Here is a 26,044-nt window from a genome sequence, read left to right as displayed (position 1 = left end):
GGGTTTGAAGTCAGTGTCATCCTTAATTTAAATAAATAAAAGCGCATTTGAGCATTGAATTGAAAAAAAAATGTTTCTATCTGATTAGCTTCACTATGCATTTTTCTCTACCAGAGATAAAAGGCAGTAGGCACTGGGCCGGTAGCCCATAGAAAGTTCAGTTGTATGTTCAGCCCATATAAATTTCAGCCTATTACTTCCTGCATCTCACCAGATTTCTTTCTGCACCCCAACAATTACGATAATGGATTTTTTTTTTTGGAAAGTAATCATCCTCTTCTGTTACGGATAAAAGTTCTCTTCCTGTTTTGATAAAAAGTCACGAATAATACGGTGAGAAAGAAAGTTATGCAGAAAATAATAGAAAGAGAACGATAAACCTGTTTCTAATACTCCAAACTTCGATTATTGTAGCGTTCAGAGAGCCAGTAAGCAATTAAGTACGTCAAAGAAATAGATGAAATTGAGTTTAAGCTACAGGTAGTTAATTCAGAGAAGGAAAAAAATAATAATAATGCAGAAATTGTTTTCTTCGTCCACACAAAACTAGGTGTCGGCGGCCTCAGGAGCGACGGCGTTGAGATCAAAACGATCGGCGGCGTTGTTTTCGACGGGAGGGTGACGGAAGGTGAGGTGAGTTTCCTCGAGTGTCTCCCTCCAGTGGTTGGCGGCGTTTGGTTTGCGGTGGAAGTGAACGAGAGCGAGCTTCATCCGGCGGAGTATGGCGAAGAAGTGGTCGACCTCCTCCTGGGTGGGGCCCTCCTGATCAAGCTTCTGCTTCTGCGCCGTCTCTCTCTCTTCCTCCCCCCTAACCCTAACGCCCACCACCCTCTTCTTCTTACCCTTCTCCACACCGTCCATCACTGCCCTCATTCAAAGGCAACACAAATTATTACGCTCTGTATATATTATGTTCATATGTGGGTGTTCTCAAACTCTTCTCTACGTGTTCAGATATTGCGTCATCCAATATTCTCCACTATCTCTGTAAATGTCGTCAGAGGTTCATTTCCTTCCTTTTCTGTTTCATTTTTAGACCTTTTTCTGGTTGGACGAAAAATGAGGAACCAAACAAAATATAAACAAAATTTCCATCACATTTATTCGTAGAAATGTTATCATGTTGGCCAAAAGAATAGATATTAGTGTATCATGGAACATCGCACCTTGGGTTAGTGGCTTATGATATATAACGTGTTGTGTTGGCCGAGGTAAAGCTTCATCCCACTCAAACACCACTTTCTACATTTGCCATTGTTCACACCTAGATAATATTGTTCCAAAAGAGGAAAGATAAATGGCGGAAGATATTCTTATATTTGATTCGTGAAGACAACGGGTAAGAGAGTTTTTGATATTCAAAGTTTAGATTTGCTACTTTGTTCATGATTTTGTTTGCTACTTTATGTCAAATCCAAGGTTTTCACGTCTCTCTTTGCACCTATTAGCGTTATATTATATCTCTTGTTTATGAAAATTTGATACTTTGTTGTTGTTTTACCTTATTTGTGCATAAAAAGGTAAATTAAGCATAGATGTTTCGAAGTATATCTTATTGTAGAGTTTTTACCCATAAGGTAATGACAAGGTATGAATTTAATAATATAGCCAAGATATACGGGATATAATAAAGAAATTTCTATGTAAAAAATACAATTGCATTCACTTATCAAAGTACACTAATAACATTATTGAATTGATACAAAATAAATAAATTAAAAAAGACATAAAGATAGAAATAATTATGACCATATGGCCCGGACGGTCTCCATTGACCACAAGAAAGACATGACTGAACGGCTAGTAACAGGACAATTTGACCGGTCTGGACGGCCGGCCTCATAAGCGTAAATGATTAATGATTAGGGAGATTAAGGTAAATCATGATTAAGCTTACTGGACTACAATTGGGTCGAGATTAAAACATCACTAATCCCGGGCCCATGCCAGAAAACTATAAATGTAAGTCAAAGGTAACCGGTAGAAGAAGACATTTTACTGTGCATTTATTACTGTCATTGTCGTATTAGATAACCGGACGGTTCAACTACTGGCTTTGACATCAAAGTATCTTTAACAGGTACACACCGACCGACCAGGGACTCAAGGAGCAAGACCGGACAGCGAGGAAGGACAAATTGTGAAGGTGTTTAGTGACTCAGTCCCATAACCGAAACAAATTAATTAACTATATTATATATTTAGTAAAGTAATTATTAAGTTATTTCCCCCACCATACACGTTTTTAAGCATTACTCAACATTCTCTTTATCATCAACGACATTAGATTTAAATTAAGGTTTAATTGATTCGGAGGTCCCTATTTGTGCAGTTTTGCGTCAAGTAGGTCCCTGTATTTTGAAATAGCTCAATTTGGTCCCCAATTTTAAAAATTGAAACAATAAAGTTCGTGCCATTAAATTCTGTGAACGACGTCTAAATTGTTGCCTGGTGGCTAGGTGAGGTGGCATTTGAAAACACGTGACACATAAATAGTTTATTAGGTGGAGTTAAATTATTTTTTAGTTTCAGAAGCATGTGGTTTAAATTAAGCTAAACGTTATAAAATTGGGGAAATTGGGGAAATCAAATTAAAAGGTATTAGGTTGAGATATTGGGTGTGTGCGAAATTGGGGAAATAGGGTTCGTGGGTTGGTTGTTCTGGTCCCAAGTTGTTTGAAGTTCTTCATGCGTCCCAAGTTGGGGACAAGTTTGTAGTTTGATCTTGACAAATATGAATGTACATGCAGGAAATGGGCTATCACAAGCATTCCATGTTGCCATGCGTTGGCTGCTATGAAGTTTCTCAATTTAGATGCAGAGGACTTCATACCTGGTTGGTTTAGGAAGGCAACATATCAAGAGATATACTCTTCAATTGTGTATCCAATCAATGGTAAAGAGATGTGGCAGATTACACCAAGTAATGATGTCTTCCCTCCAACAAAGAGAGTATTATCAAGGAGACCAAAGAAGAAAAGGAGGTTGGCAGAATGGGAGTTGATAAGGGACGATACAAGAATGAGGAAGGGTGGTCTACATAAAAGATGTGGCCTTTGTAGGGAAATGGGTCACAATAAGACTTCTTGCCAGATGAACCAAACACAACAAAGTAACCCAACAAATGAACCAATCCTGGCATCAACAAATGAGGGTGAAGCATAGGAGGAGATTACTTAATGTTTATCATACTTCAGTGAACCATTGTAAAAGAGGATGAAGCATATTTCAACACTTTAATATTTTGTCTTGTGAACCATTTACAATTCTGAAGACTTTTGTAACCTTTGTGACTTACTGTATTGAATGCAATGGTATTTTGAGCCTTACTCATGTGAACCATTTACAATTTCAGCACTTTAATATTTACTCGTGTGGACCCTTTGTTAGGAGTTGAGGGGGTCCGAACGGTAGGGGGGGTCTGAACGATAGGAGGAAGAGGAGTACCGAACGGTATGGGGGGGGGGGGTCCGAACGAAAGGTTATGGGGGTCCGAACGAAAGGTTATGGGGGTCCGAACGGTATCTATAATAATACTGAACAGAGGCGGTAAGGGAGAGAGAGAAGGACCGAATGGTAGGGTGTTGTTAAATTATCTTGATTGGAAGGGACGCCATATGTTAGATTAAGTTTAATATGGATACTTCATTCACATGCTGTATATTTGGAGAAAAGACAAATTCTCATTTAACAAAGTTTTCATATTAAAGAGAACAATTTTCATTCACTCTTATCAATACATTTGTTCTCATCTCATACACTTTCATCCCATTCTCAACAACATTGAAACTAAAATAATCTCTATGACACATAAAACACAAACCAACAATATCAACAACTTCATCCACTTTTGAACAATTAACAGTGATTTCTGTATCTTAACTAGATTTTCCTAGTACTCTCCATTTCTTCACTGTTGACCAAAGTTTCTTTGTTCGCTTCCCTCTTCACGTAACTACCACTTTCGTCACTTCCAACATCTGTGCACCATTTGAAGAAGTTGCAACCAGCGTCTTCAACACCATTCTGCAAACACAACTGCCAATTACAATGCTGTGTTCTCAGAAACACTACCACAAATTAATTAGGTTCAATCTAACATACCTTATACTTGGAGCATCCCCAAAATTTCTTGTCTCGATTCTTCATAGTTTTGGCAGTTCTCATCACAGATCTCTGTCCACAGTAGCAAATCGGTGAAGAAACTATAGGGTTTTCCTTCCGCCTGCATGTCGACGAAGAGTAAGAGTACTCCTTCGACATCCTCTTCCAAGAAGAACGACTACAACCTTGATCACCACCAGACCCACCCCCCTCGCAAATAATACTGAACCAACACCCTTCGAAGAAGAACGAGTACAAAGATCCTTTTCGAACCCTTTTCAATTAGGGATTTTGAGCTTCAGCTGAGGGATTTAATGAAATCCAAACAAACTTTGTCTCAGATGCTTCTGAAACTAAAAAATAATTTAATTCCACCTAGTAAACTATTTATGTGCCACGTGTTTTCAAATGTCACCTCACCTAGTCACCAATTTAGATGCCGTTCACAGCATTTAACGGCACAGACTTTATTGTTTCAATTTTTCAAAATTAGGGACCAAATTGAGTTACTTCAAAATACAGGGACCTACTTGATGAAAAACAATTAAACCTTAAATTAAAAGTCACTTACCGTAACATTAGTGGTAATAATTAAATTAGTTTTTATAAATGAACAGTCCTTCACCTAACAGTTTTGGTCCAATTAATTTAGACTTGTGAGTATGGAATGGAAGGAATAGCAGTCATCTAAAATCCTTCTATTTCTACTTTCCTGGTCTGAATCTGCATACCAAAAAATGAGAAACTATCAGCAGTTTGTTTGGCCTCAGATCTTGTGTTTGATGTTACTGAGTTTTGAATATGAAGTTGAAACAAAGTCCACCATTGAAGCATGCAATTCCTCAGACTCATGCCCCTCTCTCCTCTCTTATTTCTTGCCATGGGACTCCAAAGTATCAGAAATCGCGACTCGTTTCCACGTAAACGCCTCTGATATCTTGGCGTCGAACTCTCTCTTCCCCATAACATCATCAAGTGCACACCAAATCCTGAGGGCCAAAACGTTTGTCAAAATACCCATCTTCTGCTCTTGTGTGGATGGCATCCGAAGGTCCATGTCAACCATTTACACTGTTCGTGCAGCAGACACAGCTGCGTCCATATCAGAAGGTTATGGTGGGTTGGTCAGTGGTGAACAAATCAAGATTCTGAACAGCATCAATGGCAGCAACCCCTTGAGGAATGGAGGCACCCTTGTTATTCCACTGCCATGCACATGTTTTAACAACGTTAACAATGGGGGAACCGCTGTTTACATGTCATATGTTGTGCAGATAAGAGAGAGCCTGAGCAGCATAGCAGCGAAGTTTGGTACAACTATTTCGGACTTGAAAGCTGTCAATGGCTTTTCGGAACCTACAGTAGATCCTGGAGACATTATATCTCTTCCCATTGCAGGTTCCTATCCACTTCTCACAAAACCTCTAAATTCGAAACCATAGCCTTACACATCTTAATGTACAATCAGTTTAAAATGTCTCTTGAAATCATTTTTTACATCAAAAAGGTTTTGAATTATGTAATTTGGTAGGTGCTTTTAACTAATGAATTATAACTTAAGTCATTATTTTTGGATTAAAAGAATTTTTGTATAAAGTTATTTTTTACTTTAAGATCAATTTGAAAGTCATTTTCATCTTTCGAATTACACATTTTAAAAGTTACTTTTTCATGAAAAAAAATTATAAAAAAACTTTCAAATTTGTAAATATTTCTATGTTTTCAAATTATATAATCCGGAAATCATTATTTATTGAGGATAATATGTGATATGTTACTTCCTTCTTGTAAGAGGTAAAAAAAGTAAAACTTGATTAAGACACAATTAGATATCAGAAAAGGACAGAAAGAACCAACAACTACAGCGAAAAAGAAAATGGTAAAATAATGAGAATATTTTTGTCTTTTATGCAAAAAGAAACCAGGAACAACCTTTTCTCTCTTCAATATATTTGAGGAAAAAAAAATATACACATATATTATATAAATAACAACTTTATACCAAATGAAAATACAGCTAGCTACTTTGTGTCATTTTAAAAGGAATTAAATATTAAAACTACTGGTATTCCTAAGGCCCAATAATACGACAGTTTGAGACATTTTCATAACAATGCCATTACATGTTTTAACTCTTTTTTATATTATATATAGGAAAATATTTTTTTACACTAGATGCTTCCACTTCTAAGGATATTTTAGTCATTGAAAAATTATTTTTTGTATTTATAAAGAAAGATAAAGGTTGAAAAATAAAGTAATAAATATAAAGTGTGTAAAAATCTATTGTGTCAAAATAATACTACCCTTATATATATACAACGTCATTTAAAAATAAATTAGTTTTCCATTTAGCTTCACTTGGGTATAATTTACCAATGATAAGAAATATATTAAAAAGGTGTATTGTAGTAAAAATTGGTAACACTAATTTTCTTATTATGTAGTAAATGAAATTAACCATTATTCCTCTTGCTAAAAGAAGACACGTATTAAACGGCACCGATTTTATCTATTCATTCACGTAGGTTTTACTAAATTCTTCATAAAACTTAGGATTCTGTGAGTGTGTGTGTTAGGAATGTTTTCTTAGTCATTAATATTCTGTAGACAATTGTACTGTCTTTTGCAGCATGTTCATCAGCAACCTTGAAATGGTACGATGAGAGTATGATAGTCCCAAATGGCTCATATACATTAACTGCCAGCAACTGCATCAAATGCAGTTGCCAACCAATGGATATTACGTAAGATCTATTATATACACTCAATCTTGCTAAAAATTCAAATTTTAGTTTTAGTCTGAATTTAGTATTTCAATCAATTTTGGCAGGATGCGATGCGTTCCTTCTGGGCTAGCTGTTCCCTGCTATAACTTACGTTGCAAACAATCCAATCTTATTATTGGCAGTGAATGTGTGGAGCATTCAGAAACAGCTTGCAATCTGATCCAATGTGTTTACCGTGGCCACAGGGGTGGAAAAATTCTGAGTAGGTAAGCAAATTGAATGCTCATAACAACTGAATATTAATTTCAACTACAGTATTATTCGATTTGCTTGCCTTAAAGAATGAATTGTGGCAAAACTTTAAAATGGGGTTTTAATTTCTGTTAAACCCTGTTAGCATTTTAACAAATATATGGTATGCTCTTTTTGCAGTATGAAGAACTCTTCTTACCTCCAGTGCCCTGGTAATTATCTCTATATTATACCAAAGCAAGATATGCACAAGTTTCAGATTGCTGATTTGGTTTTCAGTCTAATATCTTCGTTTTATGCAGATAATGTCTGTCATAGACGAGCATCATGTTGGTCTTTCTCATCATCTGAAGACCCATTTGGTATGTCTCCGAAGACATCCTCCTCCTTGCCATTGCCAGTTTCTAAAGCTTCTCAAAAGACCAGTGCCTTCAATGGAAGGCTTGCTCGATTTTTAATCAATCTGCTGCAAATATTCTTATTTTTAAAGTTTATCCTTTATTTTCTGATTTGAGCACATCTTGTATTCAATTCTACCTTACCCTTGTATAAGAAAAGAAAGATTTCACTGGTTTTTTGGGTGTACAAAGCCATTGTTTTTACTGTGTTTTTTTTCATCCTTGATAAACTTTGTCGCTTTGTTTGGTTTGGGGACTTACTTGAGAACATTTTTCTGCTCATTTGATATAGCAAAATTCCGTTTATTGTTCTTGAAGAACTGCAAGTGGAGCAACTAGTCAGTTGTCATTATCACTGTCCCTCGTTAGAAGCTACATATATCACAGGTAACATTTCTAGAGCTAAGTTTTTGCAAATTTGAACTTATTCGAATTAATATCTGGGAGGTAATTAAGAAGCTCAAAATTATTCCGAAAATTCGTTATTAAATGCATGCATTTCTGACAGTTTATTGAAAAACCTTCACAAATAACCTGGTTTAATAGATTCTGAAACAATGCTCCATTTCCGAATTTGGTTATACATTCAGTTTTAGCCTTCCTTTCCATAAAAGGTGTAGATGACAAGATTATTAGTAGTAGTAAAAGAATTTCAAGGCAAAAACGCTGACATTGATGAGCAAAACGATATCTTCTCAGTTATGTCTATTTTTACCAATTAGCAGCGACATGTTTTTGCACGAATACCTTTCCTCCAGTTTCTGCGAACAATATCTGATCGATCAGTTCCATTCATGTTGACGTTGAATGAAAACAGGTGCCATAAAATAACTTTCTATCATTGTTCCATCAATTATCAAGATTTTGAAAAACCGCAATCACACATTGAAATTAACGTTATACTGAAATTCCTCGATATTTCAGCCTTTTATCCACACATGCCACGCGTTATTATAATACTGTACAACATAAAGTTTGTTTTGTACATGCTTGTGTCCCCCCACTTTCCCCAGTTAACTTAATTACATGATAGAATAGAGTGTATGTGAATGTTAATGTCAGAGTGTGCTTAAGATTGGAATTCGAACCATGATCTGTCTTTTCGTGAAAACTAGTCCATTCTATAACACTAAACTTCCATTGGTTGTAATTTATGGCCTCGGTATGAAGAAAATTTACTGGCCCCAGAAAAATATATATAATTCTAAGGTGAACTGTTCTTTGGACTGATTCTTAAAATGTCAACACTCGGCCTTCAAATATCTGTTACATCAAAATTGGCCTTTCTTGCAGTGAAGTTAAGAAGATTACTTACTCAAATAAAACTGCTTGGTAAAATTGACAATATAATTAAACTAACCATAGTTTAAATTTGAACTTGGTAGATAAGATATCAGTTTCTCCACTGGTGGGATCAGGTTATACAGTAATCTCTCTTCCTATACATAAGATTAGTGTTTACATTTGAAACAGAGAAAAAAATGATTAGACATGACAAATTAAAATTAATGGGTTTGTTGCTGAAAAAAAGGTCTGTCACTGATGTAAGACAAGTGGGAACAAGCAAGACAGAGTTCCTTGTTACTAAATTTGACTATATGTTTACAAACCATGCTTTAATTTATGGTTTAGATTTTCTGAAGCAGAAGTAGCAGCTCTAAAACTAAAAGTTAGTACAAAAATTAGTAACCAGAATGACAGATAAATTATTCAGACACCACTCAGCTTCTCTAATGGTTGTAAATGCACTGTGACTAAGACAAGAAATGGGTAGAAGGCAACCTCTGGTGAGGAGAAAGCAACATCGAGGTGGGGACCACAAATTGAAAATTTAATGTTCTACCAGGAATTATTGAATTATAAAAGCAAGACAACAAAAAGGGTCACGATCAAATTTTAATACAAAACTCACACTAACCCCAGTAGAGTAGTAGACCCAAAACCAAATGGGTCCATGAGAAATCCCATAATCAGAAAGGGAACCAATGGGAATTCAGAGAACAAGATGAACATCAAATCTCCAGCCAATAAACACTGGGATGAGGCCAGATGGTAGGGCCAAAATCCCCCACTAGTAAATTACCAAAAGTGCATGGCCAGAGAGGGAGAGCACCCTATCGAGTAAGAGAAAGTTTGATGTAACATGGTTAACAGATAATTTGTCTTTTAATCATTTGATGAGAAGTTTAATCTTTAAGTTTGTATATATATACAGGAACATTTATAAGAAAGATAACCTTTTTTCTAAAAAAAAACCAGTCTCTTAAATAAATCCTTCTACATTAAAAGACTGCGTTTTTTTTCTAAAATACCTCAGACAAAACGAAAATAGACAGACCCCACTGCCACACCACGCTGTCAAGTCTGAACACACACTAACAATAATTGAACCATTTTCCTATCTGATTCTGAGCAAATAAATATATGAAAAGCATCTCAACATTCCATTGTTACTTTCATTTCAAACTTCACAAACCAAAAAATAGCAACGATTTTCCACGATGAGAGACATGAAAGATGCAGGTGCCTTGGGAGCCAAGACAGCACGAGCCTGCGATAGCTGCATAAGCAGAAGAGCAAGGTGGTTCTGTGCGGCTGATAATGCTTTTCTCTGCCATGGCTGCGACACTTTGGTTCATTCCGCCAACCAGTTAGCTAGCAGGCACGAAAGGGTTCGGCTTCAAACTGCATCCTCCAAGGTAACCACCACCACCACGCACGCATGGCACAGTGGATTCACACGCAAGGCAAGAACCCCACGTCACAACAACAACAAACACTTTGCACTGCAACAACGTCTCAAAGAAGAAGTTCTCTTCAACAACAGCAGTGTTCTTCCCCTGGTTCCGGAGCTGGGAAGGGAAGAACAAGAACCTGTGGTTGTGGATAATGACGAGACGGAGGAACAGATGCTATGTCGCGTGCCCGTGTTCGACAATTATGATGTGAGAACAGATGACTTGGACAGTTTTTCCGACATGGATTTCGCGGAGTTTGCTGCTGATGTTGAAAACCTACTTGATAAAGAAGACGATGAAATAAGTGAGCGTGTGGGAGGGGGAGTTCAGGGTGCAATGGCGAAGGTTAAGGATGAAGAGGATGTTGATGGTGATGTAGCGTGTTATCTGGAGTCAGTTTTTGACATGACGAACGATGATGCCTTTCATTGGAATAGCATTGAGTCCGTGTTGTCAGATGCACGGGAAAAGGAGTGTGTGGTGGCGAGTGACGGTGCTGTTGGTGAAGAAGGAGGAACAAAGAGAGACATATTTTTGAGACTGAACTACGATGAGGTTATAACTGCATGGTCTAGCCAAGGTTCTTCTCCCTGGACAACTTCAAACCCACCTAAGTTCAACTCTGGCTATGACTTCTGCTTGGTACTACCTCTACTTCTTGTTAATTTTCATCTTTTACATGAATTACGTTTGTATGTTCAGATTAAAATTTGAAAAGTTAAGTTTGAATTAATGTTATTTTGGAAACGGGGTTTGCAAATTTTGCTTTTTGAAAGGGTGTTGTAGGACTCTCAAATGAAAACCAAACGTTCCTTTCATCTCTTTGAGTAAAATGCTAGCAATTATGCTCTTTACATCTTGCATGTGTGAGCTGTGGTTGAGATGTGATTATTTATTATTTTTCAGGGTCTGAGTGGTGTAGATGGGGACGTAAGAGCCTTAAGGGGTGACCTAGACGGAGGAAGAGAGGCAAGAGTGTCGAGGTACAGAGAGAAGAGAAGGACTCGTTTGTTTGCAAAGAAAATAAGATATGAAGTGAGAAAGTTGAACGCAGAAAAAAGGCCCAGAATGAAAGGTCGTTTTGTGAAGAGAACATGCTTTGTGGGGGCGAATGCTTTTCCTGCTTACCAATGACATCTATCAGTTAACGGATCCATCTTTGCTATTTCTGCAAATTTGGATCAATACTTGGTTTGGCTATACATATATAGCCTGTATTATATTAAACAAGTAATAATATTACTGGGCAGTCTTAATTTTACTAGACTTGTTGCTTGGGATATTTCTGTTTATATATATCTCCGGCAGGTTTAATTAGTAATTAGTACTAATTGACCATCTTCCTTCTCAGCAAAACTTATTGGGTAATCCAATTTTTGAAGCCTTTTTGTTGTTTCCTATTAAAAATTCAATTATTCAATGCCGATGCTGTTATTTTAGGTATTTTAGGTTGCTGATTAAAATTACTGGTATTGGCTTTTATATTTTTCTCTGGTGTCCACGGTTCCTTGTTTTATGTACATGAAGAACAAATTAAACACGAGGATGGTACCCAGAATGCATTACCAATTTGAACAAATTCATAAATAACCAATCTTCTCAAGCTATGTACTGCATGATGGGAATAACTCTTTTCAAACTTAGCCCTACATTTGAAATCAATTAAAAGCTCTGTGGTTCAAGTTAAGAAGATGTTATTTTCTTTCATAACTTCGTCATTTACTATGTGAAGGCTCGATATTGTTATATACAAGAGAATTTACAACAATTTATACCATGCATTTTGTACTCCACCTCCATCTTTTTCTCTTTGAAAAACAAAGTTGTATAAAACTGATATAAATGAATTTCTCGATAAAAAAAGAAGAATATGATAAGTGGATAACTTTTTATAACAACAGCTTGTCTCCCCAATCTATGTATTGGCTTCGATGTCTTCTCATCAGTTAACTTACTTTGGAACCAAACCAACTTTAGGTGTTGAACGTCTGATCTTCATAATAAACACTTTTGTTGAAGTGTTACGGACATAAGTAAAAGTGAGAAATCACATCAAAGGCAATTTTTTTTTTATGGTTTGCTATCTGTTGTTCCTATGCGTGGAGGTCTGTCCCAACACAAAGAACATTGGAATTGAAATAGTTCTCCTATCAAGAACCACATGATCATGAGTCATGACTTGTTGTATATAAGGGCAAATATTATATTGATTTATTGAGGATAGACACATCAAGATGTGCTAGTTGCGTATATGAGTAAATAAAATTATAAGTGATATATGTAAGTTGTAAATTGTCTTTCTGATAACTCAAGAGCTACATAAGCGCAGTAGATGACACCCAGTGACATGCAAGTTTTGTTGTATCCCATATGAACAATGAGTGGTCCATAAAATTGTGGTCACTGGGCCAGATTTAGTGAAAGTGAAACAACAGAAACTTCAAAAGGGTAGTGGCGTAGGACAGAAAATATAAAGCCAATGGGTCAGCACAATCATCATCATGTCTCAATTTATAAGCTTCTGCTCATGAGAGACTACTCATGCAATCCCTAGCTTTTCTTTATGAATCACTTTCCATTCTTTGGGTCCCTTTTCTGCAATTGGCTTGCCTAATACGAACAAGAAGCATTGCACTGTATTGCATGGTCCTTTCCAAATTTGAGAGCAAATTTTGTCAAAGATTTTCAAATCTTTGCTCATTCATATCATTTCCTAATTGCCTCAAATACTTCTTTTCTTTTTTTCTCTCACGAGTCCTTAGTTCAATTTCGCCAGCAATTTTAAGTTCATGCCTTTGGCTTGGCTTTTCTATCCTACTCAAAGTTCATAACTTTTCTCAGCCACCAAAATAGTTTTTCCTTTTCCAAGGAATCTTAATATACATTAGCAAGACGGTTTTCCTTCTCCTACAAAATGTTTAGGATGTGTTTGTTATTAATTAAACTTTATTAACAAAAATATATTTTGTGAATCTCATTTCACATTTAATAAGTTTCATTTATATATAGTTTTATTTTCTTTAATAAAATGGTACATTATTAGCAATCAACTTCACCCTAAATGTTATCTAGGTTGCTCATGCACTAGTATTACAATTAGTTATATGTCGATATTTTTCTTTAAAATATAATAACATTTTCATTAATACTAATAATAAATATAAATAAACATAATATTCTCATAAAAAAAGTTAATATTGTTTCCTAAAAAAATAAAATCTCAACATAATCAATATATTGATATTTCTAAGAAGGTTGAGTTGATTCTAGAAAGATAAAATAGTTACGGACTTTACAAAAATGTCTATATATGTGTATTGAAGGGAAAAATAGTTTAAACTTAAAAGTAAAATATATATAGTGACAATGGGTAAACAAATATATATTTTATACAAATCAAATAGTAAAATTAATTTAAATGTAAAAGTTTAAACTTGAAAAGATAATATTTGGTGACAGATAAAATACAACTAATGAAGTAATAGAATTGCTTTGAACTTATTCTTGGACTAACCTTTCCAATATATATATATATATATATATATATATATATATATATTACCATTATATTTTAATAATTTGTTTTAATAACTTTTTGAAAATGAATTATGTGTGTGGTTCTAAAAAAGTTTTCAAAAAAAAAATTATTAAAAAACATTTTTCATATATATATATATAATATATATATATATATATATATATATATATATATATATATATATAAGTACATTGGTGTCCCAGATAATAAGCTTTTGCAGCCTAGTTGTGTTGATGCACGTGCAAATGCATGCATGATCAATGGTGACGCAGAGAGTCTTACTCTCCTTCTTTCTCGGTATACTCTTTATCATCTTTTTCATTTTTACACTTCTAAAGGAACATACATTACCAGCACTAGTCGTCACATCATTTTTTTTAAATCTTTATAATATATATTTTTATTCAAAATTAAATTTATTCAAAGGATTTTTCTCTCTCTCAGTCTCCTCATATTCAATATCAAGAACCATCTTTGATTCAACGTGAACGTCTCACTGTATTCTCTGTTACAATGCATCATCAATAATCTACTTTTCTAACTTTTTACATTCTTCTTCCGTTTTTTTTTTCTTTCTTTTATTCTGCTGTTCTCCGGAGCTGCAGTTTTACAGATTTTCCCATTCTTGAAGGGTCAACAATCTCGATCATTTCAGACGGAAATGTTTGACTTATATTAGAATTTAGAGGGTTCTGATAACCATTATGCATGGATTGAATTGTCATTATTCTTGGTATTCTTTTTATTCTTGGAATGTTATTTTGAAAATATGTTCAATTTGGAATACAATCTTGAATTGTAGGATATGGAAAAGTTGTTCTTTTTGACTTCCTCCATTGGATTTTTCTTTTGTCTGTAAAGAAGAGAGTGCATATGGAGATTGTGCCTTTTTCTGTTCTGAAGGGAGTAAATGGCTTTAGCTAGTGAATGGAATTGGAATCATGATTTTTTTTTTCATTGCGTTGTATTTGTGCAATTTGATCAGACCACCTTGATGCTAACTTTTACTTTTTGTGGTGGATTGGGTATTATTTTCAGGCTGAGTTTTTTCTATAATGAATTGATAAAATGGGGGTTTCGTTGAAACATGTCTCCATGGAAATGTGAAGTTGCTTTGTCCCTCGAGGAACATAGTGATGAATTTCCCCTCAGAAACACAGAATTGGGCTGCCCAATTGATAGTTCCTTTGAAAATGGGAGTTTTCAATCCCACAATGTTGAGTTGGAAGGTAATGGAATAGGACTTACTTAGTTCCTTACCACGCCTATTGCCAATTTGCCTGTTGTATGTATTCATTCATGTGGTAATCTCCTCCCATAATTGGAATATTTTCAGCCAAAAATCGATTGCTTTTGGTTCAGTGGTTATCTAGCCTTATTCCTTCATTGAAATTTCCACCAAATGTCACGGATGGTGAATTAAGAGCATGCTTGAGTAATGGTACTGTTTTGTGCCAGATACTGAACAAGCTACGACCTGGTATTGTGAATGTGGTAACACTTTTTAACCTTTTAACTAGCTCTAAATTTGCAAGTGATTTGAGATATATCTTTTAGTCTGGATTCTCTTGTGTAGGTTAGTGAACCTGATAATGTTCTGCCATCACAATCAGAAAATGTTAAATCCTTTCTGAAAGTTTTGGATCTAACGGGATTGCTCCGGTTTGAAATCTCAGACCTAGAAAAGGTACGAAGCCTACTTTGTGTCGTGCATAAACTTAGTTTAACGGGAGTTACACAATTGTAACCAATCAGGCTTTAAGTATTACATGAATTTAACTTTGATACAAACTTATTTCTGTCAACTGATGACAGGAACATTATCAGTAAAATCTTTATCTTTGAATTATAGTAAAAACCTTATGTATCTTCATGTATAGCATTAGTTTTGTTTTGATGCATGAGTTTTTCATGAGCTTGGTTCATGTTCCCTCTTGGGTTACCATGTTCTTTTGTTGTGTAGGGGTCTATGAAAGCTGTTGTGGAATGTCTTTTAACACTCAGAAAAAAAAGTTTGCAGCATGGTTTTGGAGATAATCTTCCTAGTTCCATCACAGTCAGCCCTCGTGTGAATTCACCATTCCATCATCATCATTGTTCTACAACATTTGGTGGAGAGCAAAAGAAGTTTTCAATTTCGTCAAAGTTGCAGCGTGTTATGAGTTCCCCATCTGTGCAGGGTTCGGTGAATTTAAACTCGGACTTCGTTTTTTGTGTTTGTTTAAGCATACCACTTTCTGAACATGGTGCCAAGGTTATGTTAACAATCAAGAAAATTTACCTGTATCTTGAATTTCCTTAACAGCAAAATTTAAGTACGACCTTGTACTATTAAAAAGCTAAGGATAAATTATTAGTTTTACTGAGATGAAATGCCGATTTTAACTAGAGAAACAGTGTCAAGAGAACTTACGACATTATACACTTGTCCTAAATTTAAATCTTAACTTTTGTGTGGAAGGCAATTTCCTTGTAATTTCTTGCTAAAATACTACTAATACTTTTTTATCATCACCAGTTTCCAAATAGACTGTGTTCTCCGTGTTTAAGTAGTCAGTTTTACTCATTTGTATATTCGACAGAGCAATCAGCCTCATTAATACACCATGCTGGTCATAATTTCCATGAGGTGTTTCAACTGAAACCAGGAAGTTACATAGATCTTCCACCTGAAAAAATATCAGAAATGATGAAATCAAACAATATAGATGTAAGTTCTTAAAGTTTACTTCCATATACACTTTAATGCATGTTTATAGATGAACATGGTTTTTCTGTTTGATACATGACTGATATGTTTCAGAGTCTAATTTTGCAGAATGCTCCCACTCAGTCGCTTCTGAGTGTTGTGAATGGTATTCTTGAAGAAAGTGTTGAAAGAAGAAATGGGGAAATACCTCATGTATGGCCTTGGAGACTTTGGTTTGGTGTTACATAAACTCATTCATTAAACTACATGTATATAATCCATGCAATTGGTTTACACGTATACAATCAACGCAATTGGTTTGCAGCACAAACAAATATACCGCATACAGTTTCATAAACATGGTTTATTATCTTTGTTTCTCAGCGTGTGGCTTGCTTATTGAGAAAGGTTGCGCAAGAGATTGAACGGCGCATGTCAACTCAAGCAGAACATTTACGAACTGTATGTCATGTTCATTACATTATTTTCAAAAGCTAGTTAGTTAGTTTGTTACTTTTGATTTCTTAGTCATTTTTCAAATCACTTTATTGTCCTGTCACTTCAGCAAAACAATCTTTTCAAGGCTCGAGAAGAAAAATACCAGTCCAGAATAAGAGTACTCGAGACACTTGCATCCGAAACTAAAGATGAGAATGAGGTATCACAGATAGTTTTGAGTTATCATTCTATGAGAATTTAGAAGTAGATCAATTTTATATCTGTAAAACTATCATATTGGTATGAATTTTCTACATAAATCAGCAGTTAATGATAATGGTTTCATGCTTTGTACAATAAACAATATATTGATACACTTTTAATTAAATTATTTTTTTTTGTTGTTTGGATTTTGGGCTCTTTGTCCCTTCGATAAAGCGTGAGAGGATCAAAGAGGAAGAAAATAAGGTTGATGAGACAGAAGTTGGTAGGTTGATAAAAGAGCAGCAGGACAAAATATTGGAAATTTCAGCTTTGAAGATAGAACTGGAAACGGCCAAAAGAACATCTATAGTGCAATTTGCACGGTTGGAAGCAGAAGCTGAGGGTGCTAAAGCAGAACTGACACATATGGTTCAAGAATATAAACAACAAATAGAAGAAGTAAGAAATAAGGTAAGGTTTCTCTCTTTACTCGATAAGCAATGTATTATTGCTACACAACACTAGAAGAGAAATCAGGACAAGACCAAGAAGTTTTAGTTATTAGACAAAACTCAAATACTGTTTCACACATACTTATGATGTTATTCTTTGTTCAGAAATTCAAAATCAAATTTTTAGCTTGGTAACGTATACTGAAACTCTTTATTACTTGTAGTCTTGAGATGAGATAATACTCTAATTTTTGTTTGAAAACTACACAAACCATCTAAAGAACTGCATTTAAGTTTTATCCTTTGATAAATTATTTTCATACTATTAGTATTTTGAGATCTTTGGACCTTCAATACAGGCTGAAAATATGAAAGATGAATTAGTTAGGTTGATGAAAGAACAGGAGGACAAAAGAATGGAAATTTCAGCTTTGAAGAGCGAACTGGGAACAGCCAAAAGAACATATGAAGCACAATTCTCTCAACTTGAAGAAGAAGCAAAAGGTGCTAAGGCATGGACAGAAAAGGCCCAAGAATATGAATACCAATTGAAAGTATTACAAAATAAGGTATCGGTTTCTTACTTTACACGCAAAACAATATATTAGTACATTTAGAGGGACAAGACAAGACCAGGAGGTTTTAGTTTAAAGACAAATTTAGATGTAATTTCTAACTTTTATCACAAGGATTTTTGAGATAGAACAATAAATTGTTTAGTAGAAAATTTAAAAACAAATCCAAGTTTTATTCTTTGATAAATTATTTTCATGTTATTTGTATTTTTATGTGCTCTTTGGCCCTTAAATGCAGGTTGAAAAGTTTCAAGAAGAGGTTAAGACAGCAAATGATGAGGAAATTGCTAGGTCGATGAAAGAACGGGAGCACAAAGATTCAGAAATTTTAGCTTTGAAGCAAGCGCTAGAAACAACTAAAACAGCATTTGAAGTACAGCGGTCCCAGTTGGAAAAGGATGTCAAATCAGAATTGGAACAAAAGTGTGAAGAATATGAGCATCAATTAAAAGAGTTAAGAAATAAGGTTAAGGAACTTGAGGTTTCTTCGGATTCAAAAGATCAGAAGTGGAACATGAAAATGAACCGATTTCTGACTGTCATAACATTTCAATTCAGTTCACTACAGGTACACTTACAAATGTGTTAATGTCAATGTTATCTTGGTGATGTCAAACATTACAATTTTGTACTGAATTTGATATCATCCAGAAAATGAAGTTATCTTTGGAATCCACTAAGCAAAATGTAATAAAAAGCAAACGGTTTATGCAGGGGAGTTGGATCTATTGGGTAGGTCTTGTTATTAGAATGTTACTCTACTGTTGCCTCTTTCCTTCTTTGAAGATAACTCTGACCATTTGATTGTAAATTATCTGTTCAGGTGTAAAACTTAAACCACTTCTACAGGCAGCTGAAAACTACCACGTTGTTATGGCTGAAAATAAAAAACTGTTCAATGAGATTCAAGAACTAAAAGGTGGCATTATATTGTCTTTTCTACTGGGTTATTGATGTGTAAGTGTACTATGAACTCAGTTTTTTTATTATGATACAGGAAATATCAGAGTATATTGTCGAATTCGACCATCGGCAATAGGAAAATTGGAAAAAGAGTCTATTGTTGAACACGTTGGTGAAAATGATTTGGTTGTGGCAAATCCATCCAAAGAAGGAAAAGATACTCTTCGATCATTTAAATTTAACAGGGTTTTCAACCCTGCCGCAACTCAAGGTTTAATAACATAAACGCACCATTTTTTATGATTACTTCGAAATTACAGTTTCTCCCTTTTTTTTTTGTTTACATTCTAGTGTTGTACTAATGATAGTAATCTGAACAATGCAGCGGAGGTATACTCCGACATCCAAGACTTCACTAGATCAGTTCTAGATGGGTATAATGTGTGTATATTTGCTTATGGTCAAACTGGTTCAGGGAAAACTTATACAATGGTATGGACCTTCTCGATATGTTGATTTTCATCTCATACATCATTTATTGAAGGAATTCTTTATTCTATAAGATGCCAACTTTTCTCAGACTGGTCCAAATGGGGCAACAAGCGAGACTATCGGTGTTAACTATCGAGCTCTAAATGACCTCTTCAGGATTTCCACAAGTAGACAAAATATAGTGGAATATGAGATCGGAGTTCAAATGGTTGAGATATATAACGAGCAAGTCCGTGACTTGTTAACAACATATGCTTCTCCAAAAAGATATCCTTTTTTCAGTAACTTTGAACATGTCAATCTTTGCATGGATTTTCTTCTTCTACATTTTGTGTCTCTGATTTCCTTAAATGCACACACTTGGGATATTGACTCAATCTCGACCAAATGGCTTAGTAGTCCCAGATGCTAGCTTGTTCCCAGTGAAATTACCTTCAGATGTTATTAAGCTAATGGAAATTGGACTTAAAAATAGAGCCATTGCTGCAACTGCTATGAATGAACGAAGTAGTCGTTCTCACAGGTTGCACCGGTTTTTTTGTCCTTACCTTTTTTATCATTCAACATTGAAATGAAAGATTTTCATTGTGATGACATCATGCAAACTTATGTACACAGTGTTGTCTCAGTTCACGTTACCGGGAAGGACTTAAAGACTGGTTGCACTATGGCTGGTAATCTTCATTTGGTAGATTTGGCTGGAAGTGAAAGAGTAGATCGTTCTGAAGTAATTGGGGATAGGCTCAAAGAAGCACAGCATATAAACAGATCACTAGCTGCCCTTGGAGATGTTATTTTTTCCCTTTCTCAAAAGAGCTCTCATGTACCATACAGAAACAGCAAGCTTACTCAACTTCTACAAACTTCTCTTGGTAAATCTTTATTAACCAACCTTGAATCTTTTCAAGGTAGACTTTCTTCTGATCTTTGAATCTTGCCTTTGATCTTACCACATAGGTGGTCAAGCAAAGACGCTCATGTTCGTCCAAATCAATTCAGACGTAAGTTCATATTCTGAAACTCTGAGCACTTTAAAGTTTGCTGAGAGGGTTTCTGGAGTTGAATTAGGAGCTGCACGAAGTAACAAAGAGGGCAAAGACTTTAGAGAAATGATGGAACAGGTACCCAATTGATTATGTTGGCATGACTGTTTTCATGTTTGTGAATGAGCCAGATGAGTAATCATCCCCTCCTTTGGTTGACTTTCTAGGTGTCTTCTTTGAAGAGCTCTATTTTGGCAAAAGATGAGGAGATTGAGAGGCTTCAAGCCATGAAAGGTTTAGCTGGTAGCAGAGTTAAGCGAAATATAATTCCACGAAGTAGAAGTAGTATCCAGTTACAATCTGCTAGCCCCCAACCAATTGATGATCATGCACAACAAAATGATTTTGTTGCAACTGCAGAAACTTCAGGATGTACAGATTCTGATTTGACGGAAGATCAAGTGATTTTTCTGACGGTGGTGTTGCTGCAGGCACAGAAACTGATGGTTCTGAAAATTCCAGTCTCACTGAAGTCCCAAAACCACCATCAGAGAAGATGTGAGTAGTGCTTATTAAATCTTTACATCAGAAAGGAAATTAACAGAACACCACCTGCATCATTTAGTGGTCATACTTAAAATTTATTCGTTTCTTTTTTTTGCAGGTCTAAAGGACTTCGCAGAACTGTTCAAGCGATGAGGAAATTTGGCCGAACTTCATCAAACACAATCCCTACAATCCCCACCGCCGGCCCAGTAAAGGAACCAGTGAAGAAGTCATCAAGTGTGTATACGCATACTACGTTAACACTCTTCTTAACATCTATGCTCATTCAACTTTTCAACTTTGTTTCACAAATTTGATTTCAGGTATTAAAAAAAGCATGAGTATAGGCACCCTTAAGCCTCCAAAACTGTGGAAGTAAAGTAGGAAGCAGAAGCGACAATTCATATTTCACTTTCACTCTTTGACCACCGTGTAAATATTTCATTGGTATGCAATAGTTTACTTTTTTTTAGTCATGTTGGTGACACTTTTGAGGGTATTTGCATCCAACTCATCACTACAAAAGAAAAACATAGAAAATGTGCCAGTTTATGTATAAGCTTAGCATAGGACCTAAACACCATCAGTTTCAAATAAAATAGAAGGATTTATAGCATTCCAAGTTTATGTATAAGCTTAGCATAGTATCATTTTTTTTTGTTAAAAATGACTCACCACACTAACAAAATACATTATATTAAAAGAAGAATATTACAACAGTGTAAGGCTTATAATTTAACAAATTAAACACATTTAGAAATATTGTATCTCTGTGGACAAAATTATGTGTCGTCATCTTTTCAATATTGTTCTTAAATGTTCATTTTTTTTATAGCAAAACCATTAATATAGACAGTATTAAATAAATGTTACGTTATAAAAAATATATTCACATCTATATCTAATTGATACAACACTCTTTTCCACAACATCTTTCACGTTACCTTAAAATAAAAAACAGTATTGAATAAATGATACGTTAAACAAATGAAATTTTAATCACATATCTATATCTAATTGATATCACACTCTTTTTCACAACATCCTTAAAATCAAATCAGAATTGAATAAATGTTACGTCAAAAAAACTGAAATTTTAATCACATCACCTTAAAAAACAAATGAAATTTTAATCACATCACCTTAAAAAACACATGAAATTTTAATCACATATCTATATCTAATTGATATCACACTCTTTTTCACAACATCCTTAAAATCAAAAGAATTGAATAAATGTTACGTTAAAAAAAATGAAATTTTAATCACATCACCTTTTTAATCACATCACCTTAAAATAAATCAAAACAGTATTGAATAAATGTTATGTTTACAAAAATGAAATTTTAATCACATCACCGCAAATACTAAAAAAACTAAATTTTAATCACTTATCTATATCTAATTGATACGGAACTCCTTTTCACAACATTCTCACATTACAACAAATACTAAACCTGCCTGTTCCAACAACCTATCAAAAGTGGTCCATAATTGAAACACAAGCAGCCCCTCAAATCTGACCATAAATAGCTCTTTGTTCCTAAGATACTCTTAATCCAAAAATCAATAGTTTTTTCTTCATATGTCTCTCTCTTCAAAGAACCAAATCATCGGGGCGAGGTGCGTTGAATACACAGATTCTTAGAGATTAATATAACATCATATCAAATAGGCAACACCCAAAAGGGCACCCACAAAATATTAATAAAAAAAACTAATGTACAAAATTCCAAAAAGACTAGTTTTTCTCAATCTCCTCCAAATTACAATTACAACGGGAGGATCTGAGTGACAGACACAACAAATTGTAAGACTCTACGAACCTAACAAGAGAGATGTCCATTTTTTTTCAACGCCAAGTCCTTTTTTTATTGATCACAAGGAATAACAACAGAAAAGCCACCCTTCCCCCATCTTAAATGTTGCATGACACCAAACTCTGAAAACAAACTTCCATAGATCACTTGTATATACAGATAGTACTCTAACAGCATGATTAGCCCCTCTTTCCAAACAAAAATAAGTCACCAGCTATTTGACCTTCATTGACTTTTAGTCCTCTACCATCTTTTCTCTGCTTCTGTATTAGTTTTCTCTCTTTTCTTTTATTTTTTCTTTTGTGCAAAAATGGATTATGCCACAGCAGAGATGCTGCAGCTGCTCCTATCTCTGTTAAGACAGTCAAAACCTTCTATCCTCACAGCAGCTTGAGTCTGACCAAATTTCATTGGAACACAGCCTCGAGCTGAGGAAGAGACAGAAGAGGATGTCTCGGTAAATGGACTAAAACTCCCATTACCAAATGGACTAAAATTCCCATTACCAAATTGCTCATCTTGAATTACAGGATTCGAGGCCCTGGTTGGAGGAGATCCACAGAAAAACGGTGGTGATGATGCTACCACTTGCCCTCCGGATCTTGCCAGATAGCAGCTTTCCTGACAAAAACAAATCAGAGAATAAGTTTGGTTAGGTTACATCATTTCCACAAGTCCCAGAAATTGATCACAAAGATGCCATCATACATAAGTCCTCATCATGAATCATTATCACTACAAATTGACTCAATGCTTATTTACTCGGACTCAATTCCTCACACTTGCTCACATTCCAATGGAAATGTCTGTGGTCCAAATTAATTTGTTCAAAAATCCCAAATGACATTCAATAGGTTAAAATAAAATTCTGTTTTATTCAACTGCAAAAATAAATGTAACTTTGAAGTATTCTAAGAAGTCAACTTTAATAATGCAAGTTTTTTTTTTCTGTTTCCGAGGGAAAAACTTAGCTCTACAGAAATCAACACTGATTCGAGGGGCATCAGGAGAAAACATTTTTTATCATAGAAAACCTTTTTTTTATCATATATAATAACAGCTGTTTCTCAGAGAAATACTTGTAAAAGGAAAAAAATGTTATTATTTTTTCCTCTAAAAAAATAGACAAATTTCCTACCATTTCCGTACTCTAAGTTATGTTTCCTAGTACATAACAAAATAACAAAAGATTAATATAGAAAAGAACCTTGGGGAGGATGATGTCCAAAAGCTCTGCCCCAACTCCTGAATCTTCCACCTCGGATTGATAGCTGCATTTTTTTAACAACAAAAAAAAGTCAGAATTTTTATGACAAAATTGGCTTCAAACCACAAATAAAAATGGCTAAAAAGGAAAAGGAAGAGAGAATTACCTGATGGGGTGTCTAAAGGGTCTGATGTGTGTGTTGATGGAAGAGTGGTTCATGAGACCTAATCGTCTAGGTTTGGGGCAAATCACTGATTCCATCCTCATCTCCTCACAGCTTGTGAAGGTGTTCTTCTCTTGGTAGCCGTAATAGTTGTAGCTATTCATCTTTTCACAGATCTTGACAAGGAACACCTGCAACCACATCAAACAACAAATTAAAAAATTTATTTTCTAATCACAGGTTGCTTTGGTTTCAGAAGCAGGGGATAAATTGAACTAAACCAAACCAAGCAGTAAAAAGAAAAACTGAAAGAAAGAAAGTGATAAAACTGTTATCAGAAAGAAACCCGTTTTCACAATTTCCTAAATCCACCAGCCCGTGAAAAATAGTGACACTTGAATGAAAGAAGACATGAAAAACACCGACCGTCTTCTCAAACTTTCTTTATTTTCAGCAGATGAATAATCTCAAAAGACTTTAAATTTTGAGACTTCACCAACACAAAAACAAAGATAACTTTGCCAGTAACTTTTTTTGTGAACAAAAGACACAAAGAAGGGTGTGTATATATAGAGAGAGTGGAAGAGAGAGAGAGAGAGAGAGAGTACCTGAGCTGCCTATCACAGAGTGAGAGGGGCAGACTGAGAGGAGAAGAGGAAGGCGGAGCAGAAGAAGAGAAATGAGTGCAAGAGGGAAGGATAAGAAGGGATTAAGGATTTTATACAGTAGGTGAAGTGCAGCGGTAAGATGTGAGACCTCACTTGTGGAACATCGATGAATGATTGAGATCTGGGATTCTGTCTAATGTGATATGTCTGTTTTGTGAGTGGTGACGCGATGTCATCCACACGTGGCCATGATTCTCTCGTTACTTTTTTTTTTTTTTTTCTCATTAGCCTTGTGTTGACAACGTGTACGCATTTATTGTTGTTCGGTCGGAAACGGTACTGTTATTTGTTATATACATATACGTATATGTGTGAGCTTTATTTATTTACCAAAATAATGATTTTAATTTCTTATAAATTAATATTTAGCTTATAGATGTTGGCTTTCTTATGCTAATTTATTAACTGAAATATGAATAAAATTAATCCATCCATTCAACTTGATTTTAGGCACATGAAATAATTTAAATTGATTGGCTAGCATCAATATTTTTTTTCAAAGTTATGTATTTATTTAAAGAGTAAAGATTGTTTCCAAATCAAATCATAATATGTTCAGATGATAAAAATAAGAAAAAAAAATGATAGGATAAAAATAAAATAAATATTAATATATTCAATCTTGTTAAATGTGAAAGACAAGATATAAATAGGTGATGAGTGTATTGATAGTAAAAGTAATAGCCATGCATTGTAACAATGATGGATAATAAAAACAATAAAATGATAACATTAATATAAATAATAATAATAGGAACACAAATTATAATCACGATAATAAAAATAATAAGTTAATATTAACATAATTAGAGTAATGAAGTTGTCTTCTTTGTTATAATGATGGTGTTATATTAATAGTAAATTTATATTAGATAGGACAAGTAGGTGATAATAATGATTAAAATAATAAGATTTAATTATGTTTTAAATTATTTGGTTATTTTAAATTGAGTTTTTTTTTTAAAAAAATATTTATGGAGTATTCAATTAAGTTCTCATCTTTTGTTACTTTGTTGGAGATTGCGAAACAGAGGTTTTCTCAATCAAAATCTAAAGTTAAATAATATAATAAGAATAACAGGAGTGAAAATCAAATGATAATAACAAACGACAGTAAAAGTAAAATCCAAAGTTTTAATAAAATG

The 26,044-nt window shown here is 34.6% G+C and overlaps 4 protein-coding genes and 1 pseudogene across 7 annotated transcripts; 3 read left to right on the top strand and 2 right to left on the bottom strand.

Annotated features, from left to right (window-relative positions):
• Positions 1 to 381: 381 nt before the first annotated feature.
• LOC148205356 (uncharacterized) lies at positions 382 to 1,182 on the bottom strand. Its single transcript, XM_088110468.1, has 2 exons — positions 1,167 to 1,182; positions 382 to 1,044 (listed from the first exon to the last, which is right to left on the bottom strand). Exon 2 carries the CDS (start codon positions 871 to 873, stop codon positions 547 to 549), a length of 327 nt encoding a protein of 108 aa, XP_087966594.1. The 5' UTR covers positions 874 to 1,044; positions 1,167 to 1,182; the 3' UTR covers positions 382 to 546.
• A 3,595-nt stretch (positions 1,183 to 4,777) lies between these two features.
• Positions 4,778 to 9,757, top strand: LOC124831251 (lysM domain-containing GPI-anchored protein 3-like). Of its 3 annotated transcripts, XM_088103050.1 has the most exons (6): positions 4,778 to 5,502; positions 6,737 to 6,851; positions 6,938 to 7,099; positions 7,266 to 7,297; positions 7,388 to 7,447; positions 7,776 to 9,757. In XM_088103050.1, the coding sequence occupies exons 1-6, from the start codon at positions 4,842 to 4,844 to the stop codon at positions 7,820 to 7,822; spliced, it is 1,077 nt and encodes a 358-aa protein (XP_087959176.1). In that variant the 5' UTR covers positions 4,778 to 4,841; the 3' UTR covers positions 7,823 to 9,757. The 3 variants fall into 3 exon arrangements, with proteins under 3 accessions (XP_087959176.1, XP_047161133.1, XP_087959177.1); XM_047305177.2 differs by lacking the exon at positions 7,776 to 9,757 and having other exon boundaries at positions 7,388 to 7,756; XM_088103051.1 differs by lacking the exon at positions 7,776 to 9,757 and having other exon boundaries at positions 4,778 to 5,536; positions 6,714 to 6,851; positions 7,388 to 7,756.
• A 134-nt stretch (positions 9,758 to 9,891) lies between these two features.
• Positions 9,892 to 11,664, top strand: LOC148205355 (zinc finger protein CONSTANS-LIKE 16-like). The gene is made up of 2 exons (XM_088103052.1): positions 9,892 to 10,863; positions 11,128 to 11,664. Exons 1-2 carry the CDS (start codon positions 9,985 to 9,987, stop codon positions 11,353 to 11,355), a joined length of 1,107 nt encoding a protein of 368 aa, XP_087959178.1. The 5' UTR covers positions 9,892 to 9,984; the 3' UTR covers positions 11,356 to 11,664.
• Positions 11,665 to 14,846: 3,182 nt separating this feature from the next.
• On the top strand, positions 14,847 to 21,657 carry LOC148205354 (kinesin-like protein KIN-14P; annotated as a pseudogene).
• Positions 21,658 to 22,730: 1,073 nt separating this feature from the next.
• On the bottom strand, positions 22,731 to 24,965 carry LOC148205353 (uncharacterized). Of its 2 annotated transcripts, none has more exons than XM_088103048.1 (4): positions 24,840 to 24,965; positions 24,235 to 24,422; positions 24,069 to 24,132; positions 22,731 to 23,482 (listed from the first exon to the last, which is right to left on the bottom strand). In XM_088103048.1, exons 2-4 carry the CDS (start codon positions 24,393 to 24,395, stop codon positions 23,177 to 23,179), a joined length of 531 nt encoding a protein of 176 aa, XP_087959174.1. In that variant the 5' UTR covers positions 24,396 to 24,422; positions 24,840 to 24,965; the 3' UTR covers positions 22,731 to 23,176. The 2 variants fall into 2 exon arrangements, with proteins under 2 accessions (XP_087959174.1, XP_087959175.1); XM_088103049.1 differs by lacking the exon at positions 24,840 to 24,965 and adding an exon at positions 24,658 to 24,783.
• Between the last annotated feature and the right edge of the window lie 1,079 nt (positions 24,966 to 26,044).

The sequence above is a fragment of the Vigna umbellata genome, chromosome 1 (genome assembly GCF_029865625.1).
Source record: "Vigna umbellata cultivar VRB3 chromosome 1, Vumbellata_1.0, whole genome shotgun sequence".
NCBI lineage: Eukaryota > Viridiplantae > Streptophyta > Magnoliopsida > Fabales > Fabaceae > Vigna > Vigna umbellata.
The sequence above is the reverse complement of the archived record's forward strand: the minus strand, read 5'-3'. Positions and strand labels throughout refer to the sequence as shown.